Genomic DNA, 19,025 nt, shown 5'->3' on the forward strand with positions numbered 1-19,025 from the left:
TCTTCTACGTATCATACAGAATTATTTATTTGAGTAATCTCTGATGAAAATTTTTCTCAGAATTTTTCACATAATTTTGCAGAAATTCTATATAATTTTTCAGAATTTCCATATAATTTTATAACTTTCTTACATTTTTCATACGAATTGGAACACTTCTCAGAAAATCTACATCTTATCTCAGAATTTTTCATATATATTACTTATGAAATATATAAGATTTCTAAGATTTTTTGTATAATTTCTGATGAAATGTTATAAAATCTAAAACAAGAACATTTTTTTTTAATTATGGAATGAGAAATTTCAGAATTCACTTGTATAAACAGTTCTGAGAGAAGATATAAACTTTCTGAATATTTCTGAAAAATGTTCTAATTCATACAAAAATTATGAGAAAAATTGTCGCTAGAGATGCAATAATATTTTTTTAATTTCAGGAATAATTTTATCGAGAATCTTTCGAAAAAACCTTTCGAGTAAAGTTTTACTCCGTTAATAGCAGTGCAAATTAAGAGGTTATGGTGATGACAGTTTAAAGGCAGTTTCATTGCATGTCGGCCATTTTTAATACTCTCGTTAGTAACTTTGCGATACTGACTTAAGCCGGTTGCGCTTCTCTGATATCTAGGACTCTACTTAGTTCTAGTCTTCTTGATACCAGGGCTGCGTTCAGAATTATAATCTGGCTGCCCAGATGTTCTCTTATCCTTGTTTAACATTCGTGAATAACAAGGATAAAACGACATCTGGGTGTGTCCGGACGACGATTCTGAACGCAGCTCAGGTGTTCCATTGTGCATAATGGCGACTGAATATAGAAAGAGCTAATAAGAATTTTGCCTCAAAATTAGCGCGGAATTCAAATAGTATTAATGGAAATATGTAGTAAAAATATAAATAAATTTCAAAATATGAAAGAATATAATCTAAAAAGCTCCAGAGCTAATAAAAATTTACAAAAAATGGTACAAAAAAGAAATGATAATTAAATATAGGTAAATTTAGGTAAGTACAGATATAAATGAAGAAATATGTAGGTAGGTAAGTACAGATAAGTAGATATAAGTAAGTATGTGTAGATACAGATAATGTATAGATAAAGGTTGCCACAGAAAATAAATTTTAATATTTCTTGACTTTTCCAGGTTTTTCAGATGGAAATGAAAATTTTCTATGACTATAATTATAAAATATGTAATTTTAATATTTTTAAAAGCAAAGGATTGTAAAAGAGCTAGCCTATGTTATTAAAAACAATGCAAAATAAGATTAGTAGCATAATAAAATTTTAGATGCGTTTACTTCTTTAACTTTATTAAGTGAAAATCGCGACGATGAGACTAAACACATGAATAAAAAATATTAAATTATATATTTATTGATAATTATCCCCTTTACACGAGATTAAGGAAGTTTATCTAATCGTAATTATATATGCTACGAATTATATTTTAATCTTACGATACTTACTTTCTACACACGTTGATAAGATAAACGTAATGATCACGCCGGTAAAACAAAACACCGAAACAGTTTATTAGAGTAGCCATATTGTTTTTACAGATTTGAGGTAAATTTCTGATTGGCCTAAGAGCGGCCATTAATTGAACGACTACGCATCCATGGGAATGGAAAACCTAGTATACTTACATCATGATCCATGTATGGAATTCCATAGCTTAGAAATTTATATGTATGGAGTGCTCCAGACCGACCCTACTGAAGTCGCCGGCCCTGTACCATGATGTTGACAACATCTGTAACGTTACTTGACCGTTCCATAGAAGCATTGAAAATGAAAACGTTTGAAGCATTTGAAAGTGGCAACTCGACCGCACCCTGTGACCATGGACGTGAAAATAACCGAGAAGGTAACGCGCAATATCAAAGGGTGTGGAAGGCATTAATTGCGCGAACTGATCAAATACATTTTATGTCTGGACATACCTGGAATTTAGTGTAGGATTATAAGTAGTAATGATAGATATAATGACAGAGAATTACTGAAATATATAAATGAATATTTGGTATATGTAAGAGACAATCGTCTTTCGATTAAAATATTGTATTAGAATTTGAATGTGTTAGTATTTAATGAACAGAATATATTTATATATAATTACATTTACTAGTATGTATAGTTAATAAAAAGTAATTTATTCATGTATAATATTGCTTACAAGTTGCTCGATATAAGTCAAGTAATTACAATATAAAATGATCGTATCTTTCAGTATATATATTTAAATACAATGTATAAATTGAAAAATTAAGGGGTTACATCTATGTAAAATTTTCAAAAAATCGATTCTTTTTTTTTTAAAATAGATTTTAGAATCTCAAAAATGAAGTGCAAGTTGTTTTATTGCGATATTAATTATTACATAATTTTTTTCGAAAATTATAACCTAAAAATTCAATTGTTAACTTAAAAGTATTCACATTCAAAACTTTAAACGCGTTTTTCTCAAAACAGTATTTTTTAAGTTGGCTAGCAGTAGAACTCGAATAATTTTTGACCAATTTACTAAATTTTAACAGTATTTAACAAATTACATTTTCTAAAGAAATACGTAGAAATTTTTTGATAAGTTACAAATTTTTTGAGTTGCAGCTGATTTTACTCCACTATTTTTGTGACGAAAATGGAACTTTTTGTTTGTATTTCCGCCATTTTGTCAAAAATCAATATTTTCAAAAACGGCTATGTATTTCTGTAGATATTTGAGTAAAGAAAATAAAAAAAATTCATTTTCTTGTTCCAAATCAAAAATTACGACACTTGTACAGTTAACCGCGGAACATGCATCGTGCTATTTCGACTGTCTCTATCACGCTGCTGCAGATCCGCCATTTTGATAAATAAAATTCTGAAAAAATTATTATTTTGTACTTTTTTAATTGCTTAATAAAGTTATAAATAATAAAGTTATATTATACTCATTTTTTAATAGTATGATTCATTAAACAAAAAATCCTATAGACCTTATTTACAGCCGATTACATAGGTGTTACCCCTTAAATTAACGAAGTTATTGACTGCAACTAAATATATCGATTGTATACGTAACAATTATTAAAATTATTTAAAATTGTTAGTTAAGTAATTATCTTTAACAGATTTTATGTAAATTTTTAATGTAAAAGATATTCTTCGATAACGCCTTCGATAATATGTAATGCGTGGGAATATTCATAAAGTTATGTAAAATGATAAGAAATTGATTTTTTTATTTAAGTTTTTTTATGTAAAAGTTGATTTTTGCTATATTTTCATAAAAACATTTTTCTTCTTCTTCTTGAGAGCGAACGTGACAACAGGCAAAACAGACAGCGCACTGGTCTGCTACGCTAGAAATCCCGGGTTTGATTCCCGGTAAAATATTTTCATACACTCGTGTTTCCTCTCGGAAGGAACGGCAATCCACCGAGAGTATTTTTGCCAAACAAATAGAAGCAAAAATGAACATAGCCAAGCTATAAATAGAAGCAATAATTTAATGGAAGTTTGATATCATAGATTCTACGAAACATTACAATTATCTATGATATCAAACTTCCATTAAGTTATTATTCTTTCCTTCTATTTATAGCTTGGTTCTGTTCACTTTTCGAGTTATTTTCAGAAGTGAAAGATTTTTTTTATTTCTTTCATATTGTTTTGTTTCTGTCTCGCGTACTACCCTATATTCAATCTTTTTTATATATTATTCGTATGAATATTTGTATTTGATTTACAGACCTTTATATTCTACATTTATTGATCAGATGCTTACAATTTCTTGTAAGGGTCTTACTTAACAAAATGGCTGACTTATAATCTTAAGACAATAGCCCGTATTCAACGCGCTAACATACTATACTTTACGTCACGCATATTATAGAATTTCAGAGATAAAAGCGCGCTTTTATCGATAAAAGCGCGTTCTGAATACAGGCCAATGTCTTATGACCTAAGTCTTTTGTCTTTGATAATGCACAATAATTATCTAGTGACTCAAGTTTTAAAGGTGTATATATACGAGGGGTGTTACACTTCGTATATATAAACCTTTAAGACTTAGGTCACAAGACAGTTATTGTCTTGTCAAAAGACTCATAATCTTAAAATTATAAATCAGCCAATCTGCTAAAGCCCTGACGGAAACAATATGTTGCAGTTTATTGAGCGCAAGTATGGCGTAGCAGATAGCGCACTGGTCTGCTATAATAGAGATCCTGGATTCAATCCTCGGTAGAATCAAAAATTTTCGTACACGTTCATAGCTCCTCTTAGAAGGCAATGGCAAACCACTGGGTAGTATACTTGCTCTGGAAGCTTCTCTACCAATTCATCGTTCGGAATCAACGTTAAACCCCATAGATCCCATATGACTGTGTACAATCCGTGTGTGCACCACACCACAGATATATAAGAGAAGTTACCACGCTCGGCCACAAGCCAATAGGACTAAGAAGATATTGCAGTTGTCGTTTAAATAAAAATCATGCACTTCTACATTCTAAATCATCACAAATTGTTCAGTCGCTGAGTTTTTTTAACTTCAACTTCGATTCAATACAATCATTTACAGAAACATAAGTACACTGATAATACTCTCATGTCCCACTATCCCCACACAATCTCAATCGTACGCATGAGAGTAACTGCATGTGATGCGCTTATACACATGTATCAGACTATATAATATCAAACCATCGCTTCGCATAATACAGTCCTTTAAGAGAAATCAGTCGCAAAGGAAACTCTAATGCTAAATTTTGCAAGAATCAGTCAGTTACTCGTTTATTCACTTGCAATTGTTGATTTTCACCTGAGTCATTTGGTCTTATTGTAGCTACTTGATATTTTCTTAATCGACTAGTCACGTGTTTTCCGCTGTTGCTCTGCCTTTTACTGCTTCAATTACTTCGTCATAGCACGCACGCCATCATCGTCGCAGCACTTGTGACAATTCTGATGAGACTATTACATAACCTCATATAATCGCTTCTTCTACACCCCTATTTTATGCGTTTGTCGTAAGCCTTCTTCTCGAGGCTCACACTACGCCTACGGGCGAAACGGACTGTTGTGTGACCAGTCAATTAATTAGGGACTTCAACGATATGCTTTTGCCCTCTCCGCCCAAGCGAAGAGATCCACGCTAGGTATCGCCTCAAAGTCCGTGCAGCGTCTCAATTCGTTTCTGAAGTATTACAGAAGCGATATTGAATTAAGTGTGTAATAAATATTGAAAAATATTTCATTAGTTAAGTTGTGCCACAGAATTTTGAACTTACCCTGCCTGCGGCTTGAGAAACACATTGAGCTGCATATGCGTGATGTTATTGCCATTGTCGCAGAATATCCGCGCTAAGGTGACGTTGCGTAGTTGAGCCAATTGCTCTGGAACAACAAAAAGCTAATCAATCAAACTTGAAAAATTTTTCTGTAAATAAATTGGTAAAAATTTCTCATAATATCTCATATTTTAAAAAATGATCGTATCTTATTTTATATACATTTACAAAGATTTCTAAAATAATAAACTTTTTCTATCTTGGATCTTTAAGAAAATACACTCTTAAACTTTTTCAGATTTTATGAATTTTTTTAGAAGTTATAAAACGAAAAATTTTTTAAATCTTAAATTATTCGCATATAATAATATAAAGAAATTTAGAAAAATGTGGACTCTCTTTTTTAGGACTTCTGAAAAATATTTTAATTCGTATAGAGAATCTGAGAAATTTTTTAAAATGTTATAAAAGTAATAATATAAAAATTCTGAAAAATTATATAAGAATTTCTACCAGGATAAATTTTGACCGGGTAAAATTTTTACTAGGGCGAGACGTACGATTTGAAATATTAAACAAATATAAAAGATATTAGGCGTACCAGATGTGAAGGGATGCGGTTGTGTTGCTGAGTCATAAAAGAACCTATCAGTACGTCGGGATCTAGAGAATTGTTCGTAAATAAGACAGCGGAAGGTCGGGCCGATCATACCGTCATCTGCTGATCTTTCTGCCATACCACCCACGATAAGATCGACATCATTGGGATGGGAATAGATTGTGCGAAGTTTTCTCATTATCTAGTAACCGAATGGTACAATATAATCATATATTGATAACCAAGAATATCAAATCCAAAGGAGCGGTTTGTTTCAATCTTACCTCCACAGAAATGTAATCTAGAAAATCGTTAAAAGTCCTAGCAACAGGAAGTCCGCAGTATCTACGATAATAATTGTAACCAGGGAGACCATGATCACGACCACGTGCAATATCCAAGCTAACGGCGTCCAAACCTAAATTGTTTACATCGCTGGCATACAATTTGCTTGTCATCTGTAATGCAAGGATAACAATATCATAAACATTTCTTCCTGGTCATCAAACAAGTATTTTTATACACTCTGAGAAAAAGACAATACAAATACAAAGTTGACAACTATATAAATTTTATATGTAGATTTGATATGTAGGGTGTTCGGTAAGTTTATTGACAATGCGTTGCTGGCTAACCAGCATCGACTCCAAAGCGAAATATCCACGGTCACAAAGTAATGCTCTGTATTTGGTCAGGTATGGAGGATATCGTGTATTATGAGTTGTTGAATTGAAACCGAACGAAACAATCACCGCCGAACGTTATCAACAACAATTGCATCAAATCGCCGAAAAGTGATTTTTCTCCATGATAATGCTCGGCTCCATGTTGCTATAGCCATGAAACAAACATTGGGCGCGTTCAAGTTGACAAAGTGGCTAGCCTACTCGCCGAACAAATGAACATAATTGGTTATTACTTATAGATCCAACCAATCATTCAATCGCTCGATAAGCATGCCTAGCCGCTTTGCAGTCTTGAACTCGCCCATTCTCCCGCACCAAGCGATTACTATATTTGTTCCAATCGATGCAACACGCTCTGGAATATACTTCCGTAATTACGGTGAAGTTGAAAATTGTGTTGCTGAATGGAGTAATTCAAAAGACAGACCATTCTTTCGTCGCGGAATTCAATTTTTGCCAAAAAAGTGAGGGAAAGTCATATTTTCCAAGGGCAAACATGTACTTTGAGGTATTCACACATTTTGTTATTGAAATAAATGCTCAAAAAACACAAAAAAACAGCGGCTTTCGACACAATCTTCTGATATATATGAGACAGCATTATATAAAATTATAGTTATATAATATGTATAATTATATCGGTCGAAGCTAGATCTTAAATGCTTAAATAATTCAATCTTGAATCACTAAATATGTTATATATGTAGCCTCAGTAGTCTAATGACTTAGGACGCTTTACGGAATACAAGAGATCCGAATTCGACTCCTGGTCGAGGTAATATTTTTCGCAATAAATTTAATTACAGTTTTTTCAGCATATTAACATCTTTGAAGTATGATGCCTGTTTGAGCATCGAAATTATTAGAAATTAATTTAATTCGCGAGATTACTACAGTGGTTTAATTGCGTTTATATAGTCCGGAAATTTTTCGGTGCACAGTTTGTTAGACTACAAGTGTGGTATATATCAAGTACATATAATAGCATATTTAGTGATTCAAGATTGAATTATTTAAGCATTTAACATCTAGCTTCGACCGATATAGGGTTCTAGTTTATCGATTGTGTTCTCACATGTACGGTCTAAAAATGAGATTATTATTATATAATTATATATTTTTTGTATAAAGTTATATAATTAAATATAAACAATTTTTTGTTTATATTTAAACAAAATTGGAAAATTGTTTGCAGAAATGGATGTAAACTATACAATAATATCCATTTATTGAGATGTTCCTGCTGTAATCATTGAAATCTATTAATTTGATAGATTTTAGTTATTTCAGCGATTTATTTCCATCAAAAGCACCGCAAAAAAACATGGAAATCGTTGTGTAGTTTACATCCACTTCTACAGAAGTGCACGAAGGCATTTTGATATTACAGGAAAAAGGCCCTCATGTCATCTCTCAGGTTTCTCTCTGCAATTATGCGCGTACATTAATTCTACAAACTTTTAGAGTTAGTTGCTACCAATGTGTTTTTCTCTAATTGTAAGTGTACGAGAGGAAAAATATTAATGCCATGCTTACGTCTGAAATGAGACTAATGTCCATCTTCTGGCTAGTTTGAGTAGCAAGACCACGGAGCAACCCATCAAGCACCTCTTCAGATTCGATTATTCGCGGATTAAAGAAATGCTCCGCTAGCTGTAGTGTTTTATTCTGTTGGCGAAAATTATCCGGCATACTAAACAAGAAAATTACGCATATTTCGTTATATTTGCGCTTTGTAAATAATCTGTAAATAAATAGAATTTATTTCCGGTGTGTCGTAGCGCTTACCTTAATTTTTCCTGCATCAGCGAATTCAGGAATCGTAATGCTGCGGTGGCAGCTTCGTTGCTGACCGCTGGCTCGTCATTAGAATTATAGTTACGACTGTAACTATTTCCTATGAGACCAATAGCTCGAGTGTACCTTCTGCCCAGAAGAATGGGCAACCACTCTTTGTATGTGATATGCTGAATCTCAGCGATTACGATGCGTCTGGTCTCTTGGAACAAAACCTCGTCCGACCAGTCCGGATTTAATCTGGCAAGTTCATCGGCGACACGGTTATGCTCACGATGCCAAACCGTATGAATCGCAGCTAACTGAGGATGAATGTTCACACGATCGTCACCTGATCGACGCATAGTTGTTAAAATGTTATAAAACTTTTTGTGACAAATACATATATAAATGCTTAATTATACACGAAAAGAACGATTTTACTGAAGTATCTACTAATTTAGCTAGATAAAGATTTGAAAGTAATTTTGTTGAATCATCAAAATAATCATGTAGACATCTCAAAAATGATGACAATGCTGCAAAAATTTTACATTCTGCCAATCAATTTGAGCAGATTATACAATTACTTTGAAAGTTTAACGAAATTATTTTCAGATTTGTATTTAGCCAATATTTATAGATATTTCAGCAGAACCGTCATTTCCGCGTACAAATAAATATATAAGATTAAGATTCACCGGAATTATAGCAGTTCTCTCCACATTGCGATGTGAGTTCGGTTCCTCCTCTTGGCAAGTACGTGTGATTATTTCGCATATCAATATGAAGATGTCCGCCTTCGAAAGTGCGAAGTTCGCGAGATTTCGTCATAGTAGAACCGTAAATCGTAGAACCGTCCAGAAAATGGCTTACTTGATTCATCTACAAATTATATGTGAATTCATATATAATTTCTAAAATTATGAATTATAATCAAGCAGTAAATGATCATTTTCTAAAATTTTGAATTGTTATTAAGCAGTCCTGAATTTTTCAAATTACTTTTCTTATACATTTCCTTAAAGCAAAGGATTTAATTCCAATAATCTTTGATTTAATATATATCAATTAACTACCTGTTCTACAGGTCCAAAAATGCACTCCGATCGTAAGACTGGTAACGACCGAACGTAATTCATGCACCGAACGTAATGTTTGCCGTAAACGGGATCGTGATCTGGCACACTGATCGGGGCACAATCTGGATGAACGTGACGCGGAGATAGAGTATCACCGTCCGGCTGGCAGCAAGAGATTGGTTTTCTCGTTGAAACTACAATATTAAGACATAATTTTTTAAAATACAAAAATATAATAAAAATAAAACAACAGAACTTCTATGTTCTTAAAAAAATGATAAAAACAATATTGTACAAAGAGAGGCCGTAACGTGTCAAATTTGCGACGAAAATTATATATATGTATATATATATATATATATATTATACATTGTGTGTGTTTACTCATTGTCATGAAGAGTGCGAGTGTTTCTGCTAGGTACCAGAGATGAGCTCTTAAATTTACGTTGTTTCATAGAAGAATAAAAGAATAGAATTTGGCCTTTTTTTAGAATAGACAACGGAGGCAATGCCATCCAGTTATGTAATTGTATGAGCAGCACGTTAAAATACATTTGGAGCGAGTAAATTACCTTATATCTATAACATGCGGAATTTTTGTCAATCATTGTTTTGTAATTACTGACACCGTTGAAGATGACTTGAACCAGTGCAGGATCGAAATATACGATATATATAATTGTATTCGCAAATTTAACATTAAATTGTAATTAGTTTTGAAGAAAAAATTTTATTTTGCTCTAATTACCGTGCTGACTCTTTACGACTCTGTTTTTGTACAAATGTTTTTATAATTTTTTAATTACTTATTTACACGACGTCAACGAGAATTATTTTTATAACCGATATAACAACGTGTCTTTACTTGACATTTATGCAATTTTCGACTAGAAGAAACATTATATACAATTCTTTCAGTCTTCGACAAAGTTTAGAACTGCAAATACGATGTAACAATTTTTTTATGAGTTTACACTTAAATTTATTCGTTCAGATACTTACTCATCTTACGAACTGGGGTGTGAGCCATGTCATGAGCGATGAATTGACTCCATTCCATCACAGCCAGTGTTCTACTAGCATCTGATTGATTATTCGCGGTAGATAAAGTGGCGCTTACAAACCTTGGATTTGGTAGTGGTTTCTTAGAGTGTCCGACACGCCTCGGTTCTTGAATACCTGCTTCCCAAACCGAACATTAGATCTTTGTCGCGTTAATGACTGAAAATCGTAAAATCGGAGTAGATCGGTGCTCTATTTTGATACGCGACATAATGCTTTACTGAATCTTGCAAACCATTGAATCACGCAAGCAAAATTATAAAACGATACGATTCCGCGATAATTCATAAATCGACGATCAAACGAACGAACGATCATCATACATAAGCACGTCATTTATGATTACTCCGATTTTAGCGAGCTCAGACGCGCGCGTGCACGCTCTCAAAATGATACGCTTGGCAGTGCAGCACGAGAGGAAACCATAATGATTATAGCATAAATATTCTGTTCTAACTATAAATAGGCGAGTGCAACCGCCGACTGAGCTAATCTTATGATCCTAACTGCACCTACAACCTGCTTTCTCCGCGCGATAAATTCAGGGAACGATCAGAGGAGTATAATTGTGTCGCAAACGTATCCGAAATGAGAATCGTAAATAGGAATTATTATCACTAGAGGGTCCACATTACATCCTACATTAGTGGAGACAATTTCGCTCCTGGCGTCTGATCGGTCCCTAAAGGATCCTAAATCTCGTGCTGCAATGCGAGGCTACTAGCAAGGATTGCTTCGACTACATCGACTTCGACATTCTGATGCGTTATCGAACGACGAGCCGTCTGTTGTGTCTCTGTTAAAGCATGACAAAGACGCGATTGTGTAACTGCAATCTCGAAATAACGGCTTGCGGATCTAACCGACGACCTGTCATCGAAATTACGGCCGCTCGAATCGAAAACGCTCGCAGAAACGTCCTTATGAACTTATCTATATACATGATCGATGAAGGCATTCGAACGAACGAACCAAGCTGGGAGGAGGTACCGAATGTAACGTTAAATGTGTCGTAAATGTATTAATGCAGAAACGTCAATAATTTTTAAAAGCAATTTTAATAATTGATTTCTTGTAAACGAGAAATTTGCGCACTGAGAAAAAATATAGTGTGATAACAACAGCACGAAATATTACAGTAACATTTTAATAGTGCAATATTACAAAAATTGCAACAATATTGCTGCAATATTGAAATTTTAATATTTTATTGGAAGTATTGCAAAAATATATTGTAAAATAATGTAATGTTAATATTTTGTAGAAAATATTGCAATATATTGCTGCAATATTATAATTCAACACATAAGTACGCGATTCTGTCACGAGATGGACCCGTTTCTCATAAGAAGAAAACGTCCAGGAGATCTATAAGAACGTATGTAAAACGAGTTGTCGAGTCTCTTGGAAATTCTCAAATTCTTTCAGATGTGCTTTCTAGGCCCCCGAATGTTTTTCTATTATAACTTTCGTGTGTATTGTTTTGGAATGTCATGCTAAGCAATAATATTTTAGTAATTAATAAAACTGTATTAATCATTAAAATGTTGCATAATATTGCAAATATTTCTGCAATATTTTTCTAAATATTGCAAAATATTATAGCAATATTCAATTTTTGTGGACATAGGAATATCGCTACAATATTTCAGCAATGTTTTATAAAATATTGCTATCTCTCAAAGTAATATTGCTGCAATATTGCTGTAATATTTCGTGCTGCAAGGGCGGTACTGTACAAATTTTATAAATAGAATGACATAGTATATAAGTATGACATAGTATTGAATAAATTATTTTAATGCTGCAGTAATTATAAAATAACTTGATGAATTTTTTTTGCTCATCTATACACAAATGCATTTAAATAGAGTAAAAAAAATGGTTGAATTTTGAGCAAACAAGAATATTTGTTATAAAATTATTTTATTAGTATAATTCAATCAAAAACGGTTTGACTTTACTTAGTTTTCATCAGTTTAACCGGATTAACGTATTAAATAATACTCCAAACTTTAAACTGATGCAACATAATTCTAAAAAAAAGACCTAATGATAATTTCATACATTTTTAACGCAGTCTTAATACATTTAACCGTTTATCAATTACAAATACTGATCTAAAAACATACCAAATTACACCGACAATGCCAACATATTAATATTAATTTATATTAATAAATTAAACAACAAAAACTTCGCACGACTTCTTCAAGATTTCTTAACGTCTTCTTCATAGTTCAAATTTAAAATTCTTAATAATTTTTTTCTTTTTAACATATTCTTCAATCAGAGACGAGAATATTGTTACGTCCGAGATTTAAAATGTTCGTTGCTACCTAAAAGGTCCATGAAATTGTTACTATTACATTACTCAAATTGCAAATTTTTTTGTTAGTAGTTTATGGAAAAAAGCGTGAAAATATATAAATCTTTAACGTGTACAGCAGTAATTTCTAACACGTAAACAACAATCTGTTTTATCTACAGATGGATCTTAGCCACGATCTCATCAGTGTTTGTAATTAATAAACATCAGTTAAATATGTTAAGGTTGAGCTAAAAATATTTAATTATTATTAGGTCTTCCTTTTTTAGAATTATGTAAGTTCGGAATTTATTTTAAAGTTAAATTATGTTAATCCGGTTAAAATGAACTGAAGACCGAGTAATATCGAAACATTTTTGATTAAATTATATTAATAACATAATTTTATAATGAACATCTTTGTTCAAAATTCAGTCGTTTTTGTACCCTATTTAAGTAATCAAATAGCTTGTTCAATGTGTACATTAATTCTATATATAAAACTTGTATAGTTATCGACTTTATAGTTGCTATCATTATGTTTTTCTCTTCGAGTGTGTTGTATGTGAGAGAAAAGAGCGTTCCATTTAATCGAATTCAAGCTAGAGATACTTCTATTTTTGCTTGGAATTATGTGTCACAATGCGTTGCATTTGTTAAATGTTGAATGTTATAATTATAATTATTAAATGCGAGTGGATCGCGCTCCCAAGCCGAATTTTCTCGTTCGTATACCTTCGCGTGAGCCACGTATTATCACAAATTGAACAGAAAAAATAACTCGAACTAGTGTTACATAATAAATATGATACATTATTAGGTATATCCGAATTAGTTTACATACACATTCTACTGCTGGATAGAATCTCTCGATCGGGGCACCCTATTGTAGGCAGTATTATTCACTGCTACACTCAGGCATTTTATGCTCTATGTGCCTTATCGCACAACAACTGTAATGCAAATCACAGAATATAATTTGTTAAGCCAATCGACGAACGTTTATCCATTAGCGCCCAAGGATCAGTGTAAGCTGTATTATGTTTCTGTATGCATGTACGTATGATACATATTATATCCATTCATGTAGTTGCATGTACCGCACGCACGCACGCACGCACGCACGCACGCACGCTGATCTTGGTATAGTGCCCCCTATCCCCTCTCTTAGTTTCTGAGATATTCGCCTGAGGCGATTAAAATGCCCCACCCTGTATGCATATATGTAAGCTGTGTTCAAAACATTCCGTTTTTATTGAGCAACACATTTTTATAATTTGTTTATTTTATTTGTTATTATTTTTATTGTTATAAACTAAAATTTTAAAAATGATGAAAGTCTAAATTTCTTTTATAAGTATTTTAAAAATTTAAAATAACTTATGCAAAATTTTATTGCGATTCATTGATTAGTTACAAAGATATAGAACAAATAAATTTTGTTTATTTACTGGACAACTAGTTTATGCATCGCAATGTAACTTTACATAAATAATCTTGAGTACATAATGTACTCATATTAAAAAGTTGAGATTTCTATCATTCTATGTCATTTTATATATAATACATTTCCATACATATTTATTAGAGTACAAATTTAAAAAATACTATTATTTATTAAAATAACTTATATTCCAGATAGTAAACCATCACCAAATTTGTCGTATACATTTTTAAACCTGATTTAGAATACTTTAATTCTTTTATAATTTTGTTATCATTTGAAGATACAGATTGTACAAAACATCCTTAATTCCATTAGTATTGAATACTAATGAATATCGTTCCTACCGTATTGGTGTTGATATAAAACATAAACACATTTATAGAGAGCGTGAATTTAACATTATGAGTTTTAAACAGTCATAGCAATAAATTCACATCATATTGGTGTTTATGTCAACATCGACACGGAAAAAATGCATTTAATACCAATGATCTTAAATCTACATCCATATTTGTTTAAAATGCATATACATGTACAAAACATATGACATACATACATACATATACAGAGCACAAATACATATCTATATATATATATATGAGTATATATTATGGAGATGTTGTGATAAATAGAATAGATGGGTTATTAGGTCGAGGTTGCTGGTTGATAAGACTGGACATCCAAGACACCGTTCTGCTCGGATTATAAAATCAAAACACAAGCAGCGATTTCTAATAATCGTCAAACTTCAAACGATATCGTACTCAAAAAATATAAAAAAAGGTCTGCTATGACGCAAATCGCGCAAATAATAATCTTTCACAAGATATACAATACATTTTCCACAAACCTCTCTACGTCAAATTATCATCACGTCGTGAGTTCCGCGTATGTTTAACTGCACTTTCCAATATCGTTGCACTATTTATATATATATTTATATACATTGAAACTCACTCACGATATTATAATAAAAATATCAATTATCTTGAACATTTACTTCTTATAAGCACGATATGACTAAAATAGTATTTATACATACATCTATGTTCTATGTTACATATAATATTTGTAAAATGTCGAATCTTCCCATCTACATTTGATATCTTTGATAAAATATAATATATCTTTTATCTCATACTTATACTTTCGATTTTAATATTTTAAGTGAATTCGACATTTTATTATAGCTTTAATACTATATTAAAGACAGAAAAGAGAGATACAGAGAAATAATGATAATCTGACTTGTAATAATATTATCAGCAATTAACTCTAGAATACAAAGTGATTATATTATGATTGATTATATGCATATAATTTGCTACAATTCTTATTTATATCCGGCTAATTTTTTTAATATACGAATATTAATTTTTAATGCGATATATACAATAGAATGACGTACGAAATATAATACTATTTGGTTTAAATATAACACATTCTATTTAAAAAAAAATTGGTACAGAGAGAACTGGTATGAAAATTACCAAGCTTGAAAATTGGATAATTAATCGGTGTAACATTTCGTGCGCTACTTTGTATATAGATATCGAATTGATCCGTATTTCTAGAGTTAAAATATGTTAACAAAACGCTTAATCTTGATGAATCTTAAAAGCTCAAAAGTGCTTCTAGAATAAATTCACTACATCTCGAGGAGAGCGTGTAAAAATAGAAGCTAGTGTGATACATCAACACGAGAGGCATATTGACGTGAGGAATGCAATGTGTTGTTGAGAGAATTTTTTGTTCCATGTAACGAGAAGCTCGAGAATTTTGCGAATTTGCAGAAAGAAGATACAATAATGCCGGAATTCTTATCTGACCCGAGTGGCCCAAACGAACTATGCATCTCTCTTTATCCCATGCGTTTCAAGAGAATGCGGTATATGACACATATTATCGTTCGACTGCGACTGTCCAAGCCAATAACGCGTAGTCCATCATTATCATTGTCATTACATGGAAGATTGCAATTCACTATGGAAGTTGGTGAGGAGGGGAGATTAAGTTTCTTAGACACGACGTTGATTGTTGAGGAACATATGCTGGTTTTTGATTTGTATCGCAAAGCGACTTTTTCTGGCAGATTTCTTAATTTTAATTCACACCATCCGCTATGTCACAAGAAAGATGTAAATAATATATAGTTTTGTTGACAAAATTATACGTTTACCATCCTCGTTTTCAACAAAATAATTTGATCAATGCAATAAATATCTTTCTAAATAATGGTTATCCACTGGAATTTGTTTTTGCTTCTGTACAAAAAAGAATAAAGTTTCCACTCTGACGGTAACAGCAGAATTACTGACAAATAATTAAAGAAAAATTTTTTACAATACCTTACGTGAATTCGTATCTGAAAAATTTATTCCAATTGCGAATAGGTGCCACTGTAAATTGGCATATTCTATACCAAATACATTAAAAAATTTTATTAAGAAGGGCAAAGACCAGTTGGATCATTTTTGCAACCAAAATGTTGTATATAAGATCTCTTGTGATGATTGCGATGTAAGTTACGTAGGTCAGACGAAAAGACAATTAAAAACTAGATTGCATGAACATGTATCTGATATCAATAGGAGGTCAAAATCTCCGACGGTGATCACCAGTCATCGTATTGACCAGAATCATAATTTTGACTAGAACAAAGTTGAGATTTTAGATATTGAAACTTCTTATAATAAGAGATTGATATCGGAGATGATTCATATTAAAAGACAGAAACACGGAATATAAACAAACAGAATGATACAGAATCTCTGCCAGAATCATATATCTCAATATTATTCAAGCTCTTTTCCCTTCTTAAGTTGTCCTCTGCCCCCTTCCTAATCATCGTTTTTTCTTTATCTCCTTGTTTTCTTCTCATAACATGTAACGTCGCTTGACTCGATACATATGTTCTTTTGAATATACCTATCATGGCTTGTAATTTTGCCTTTTGTGACAGTTTATATTACGAATCTCTATTAATGTCGGACTTACACCACTACGATAAATCAAGGTATATATATATATATATATACGTAATTTAATGGGCACTAAATCACTATATTATTATACATACTTGATTATTAATATAATTTGTAACGCAAATGTAATCGAATTATGTGTAAGATTGTAGATCTCAAAAATAACTAGACGCGTTCACGTTCACAATCGTTAAACGATGCTTTTGGACTGCATATATCAAGCGATAAAGAATGCGGTCGATGTATATATGCGGTCGTTGTATTTTTACTGATTTCTTGGATTATGTACATTGAAAATGATCCGATCAAGGTCGAAATTGTTTGTAATGCTAAATGTAATGCTACACATTCTTTTTATTATATAGTATTTTTCTTATATTAAAATTCTGTATAAAATGTTTTTCGTATTACATATGGCTCATAACCCTTTTTAATTATTAATTATCATTGTTATTTTTGTACCTCATTATTTTTACAAATGAAAAGTTTTGCCTATGACTAACCGGTTCAAATTTTTATCGTCGTAGGTATATATCATTTGTCCGATGACGCATTCCCATCGCTACGTCTTTTACACACATGGTATCTAATAGATATGCAATTGCGACAAACATCGCATGAAATAACATTCAGCTAATACCGGTTATTGTCGTGACATATACGTGCTAAATTCTCGTCCGTGTAATTAAGATGAAAATTGTGTTCTCCTATAGTGGTCGCAATCTTACAATTTTTCTATACATTGTGCATTATAACATGTTGTCATTATTTTCTGACACTGTTTGAAAAACGGACATATGTTTATAACTTACTTTATCTAGAAAAAAATTCATTTTTATTCGAAACTGACTCTGTTATAGAAGGGAGTAATCTCTCTCCGAGGATATAGGATGAGCGTTGGATCGGAAATTGAGGGAGAAAGAGGAAAGCGCCAAACGTTCAGAGGCTGCAAATAATTGTACGATTATTATTCCATACAAATTTAACAACAAAGACTTTACGAGAAGAAAGCGCGCGTTTTCAACAAATCGCTCTACTATACGAAATTTTTTCCCGTGCAAAGTTCGGAGGAAAAAAAAGGGGGTTGATTTGCGCGCGAAGACTGCTTACGATCCGCGACGGGGTAGAAAATATGACGCACGGTCAGTAATTATTTTCCTAATATAGCGACGTACCGTCGGGATGCAATTCAAGCCTGGACGAGTCGAGTGATGAGAGCGATGTCTTATCGCGAGCTAATGCAGTTGATAAATCCGAGAGTAGTAGGCTAGAGAAAGAGGGAAGCGCGACACAATCGGAAGCGTGACACTTACCGTCGAAGTATTGAGAGAATAGCACTCTGGTGTACGCAGTCATCGCGCTGCCCCAGCTCGGATTTTCAATATTATTACAAGTGCCGTCAATACTGCGGTATTTGGACTTCTCGTCGCATTCTATGCTATGAACCGCCGCACAAGATTTACCAAGCGGAGTGTCACGCAAGCCTACCGTCGATATGTAGCGAGCACAGTCGTTCTTATCTAAGCCAAATCTGCGATAAAATCAATAGCGCAATCAGACATCGAATTATTAGTAAATCGCTGGTCCTATTACTTTAAAAGTGATGTAACGACGTTTTTCGAATTATTATATCATTGTATGAATGGGCTAAGTAAACATTATCCTAACAATTTTAATAAAAGTCAACTAACTTAACTTCATAAAAATAGTCAAAAACGTCTCAACTTAAAAAAAATGGTTTTGAAAAAACTCATCAAAATCATCATAATTTAAAAACACATTTTATAATCTTTTAA

General features: G+C 32.3%; 1 protein-coding gene across 3 annotated transcripts in view; it reads right to left on the reverse strand.

Moving 5' to 3' along the window:
- Positions 1-3,280: 3,280 nt before the first annotated feature.
- The window catches only part of LOC108724041 (peroxidase), a 43,985-nt gene continuing 28,240 nt past the window's right edge, over positions 3,281-19,025 (reverse strand). For all 3 annotated transcript variants that reach the window (XM_018450178.1, XM_018450177.1, XM_018450176.1), the window contains exons 4-13: positions 18,543-18,760; positions 10,431-10,607; positions 9,426-9,622; positions 9,048-9,231; positions 8,359-8,698; positions 8,107-8,263; positions 6,169-6,342; positions 5,888-6,086; positions 5,287-5,392; positions 3,281-5,192 (exon numbers count right to left, since the gene is read on the reverse strand). In XM_018450178.1, the coding sequence (XP_018305680.1) occupies positions 5,105-5,192; positions 5,287-5,392; positions 5,888-6,086; positions 6,169-6,342; positions 8,107-8,263; positions 8,359-8,698; positions 9,048-9,231; positions 9,426-9,622; positions 10,431-10,607; positions 18,543-18,760 (1,840 nt within the window). In that variant the 3' untranslated portion in view covers positions 3,281-5,104. The remainder of the gene's footprint in view (positions 5,193-5,286; positions 5,393-5,887; positions 6,087-6,168; positions 6,343-8,106; positions 8,264-8,358; positions 8,699-9,047; positions 9,232-9,425; positions 9,623-10,430; positions 10,608-18,542; positions 18,761-19,025) is intronic.

This window comes from Mycetomoellerius zeteki, unplaced genomic scaffold, assembly GCF_001594055.1.
Source record: "Mycetomoellerius zeteki isolate Tzet28-1 unplaced genomic scaffold, Tzet1.0 scaffold267, whole genome shotgun sequence".
Classification (NCBI taxonomy): Eukaryota; Metazoa; Arthropoda; class Insecta; order Hymenoptera; family Formicidae; genus Mycetomoellerius; species Mycetomoellerius zeteki.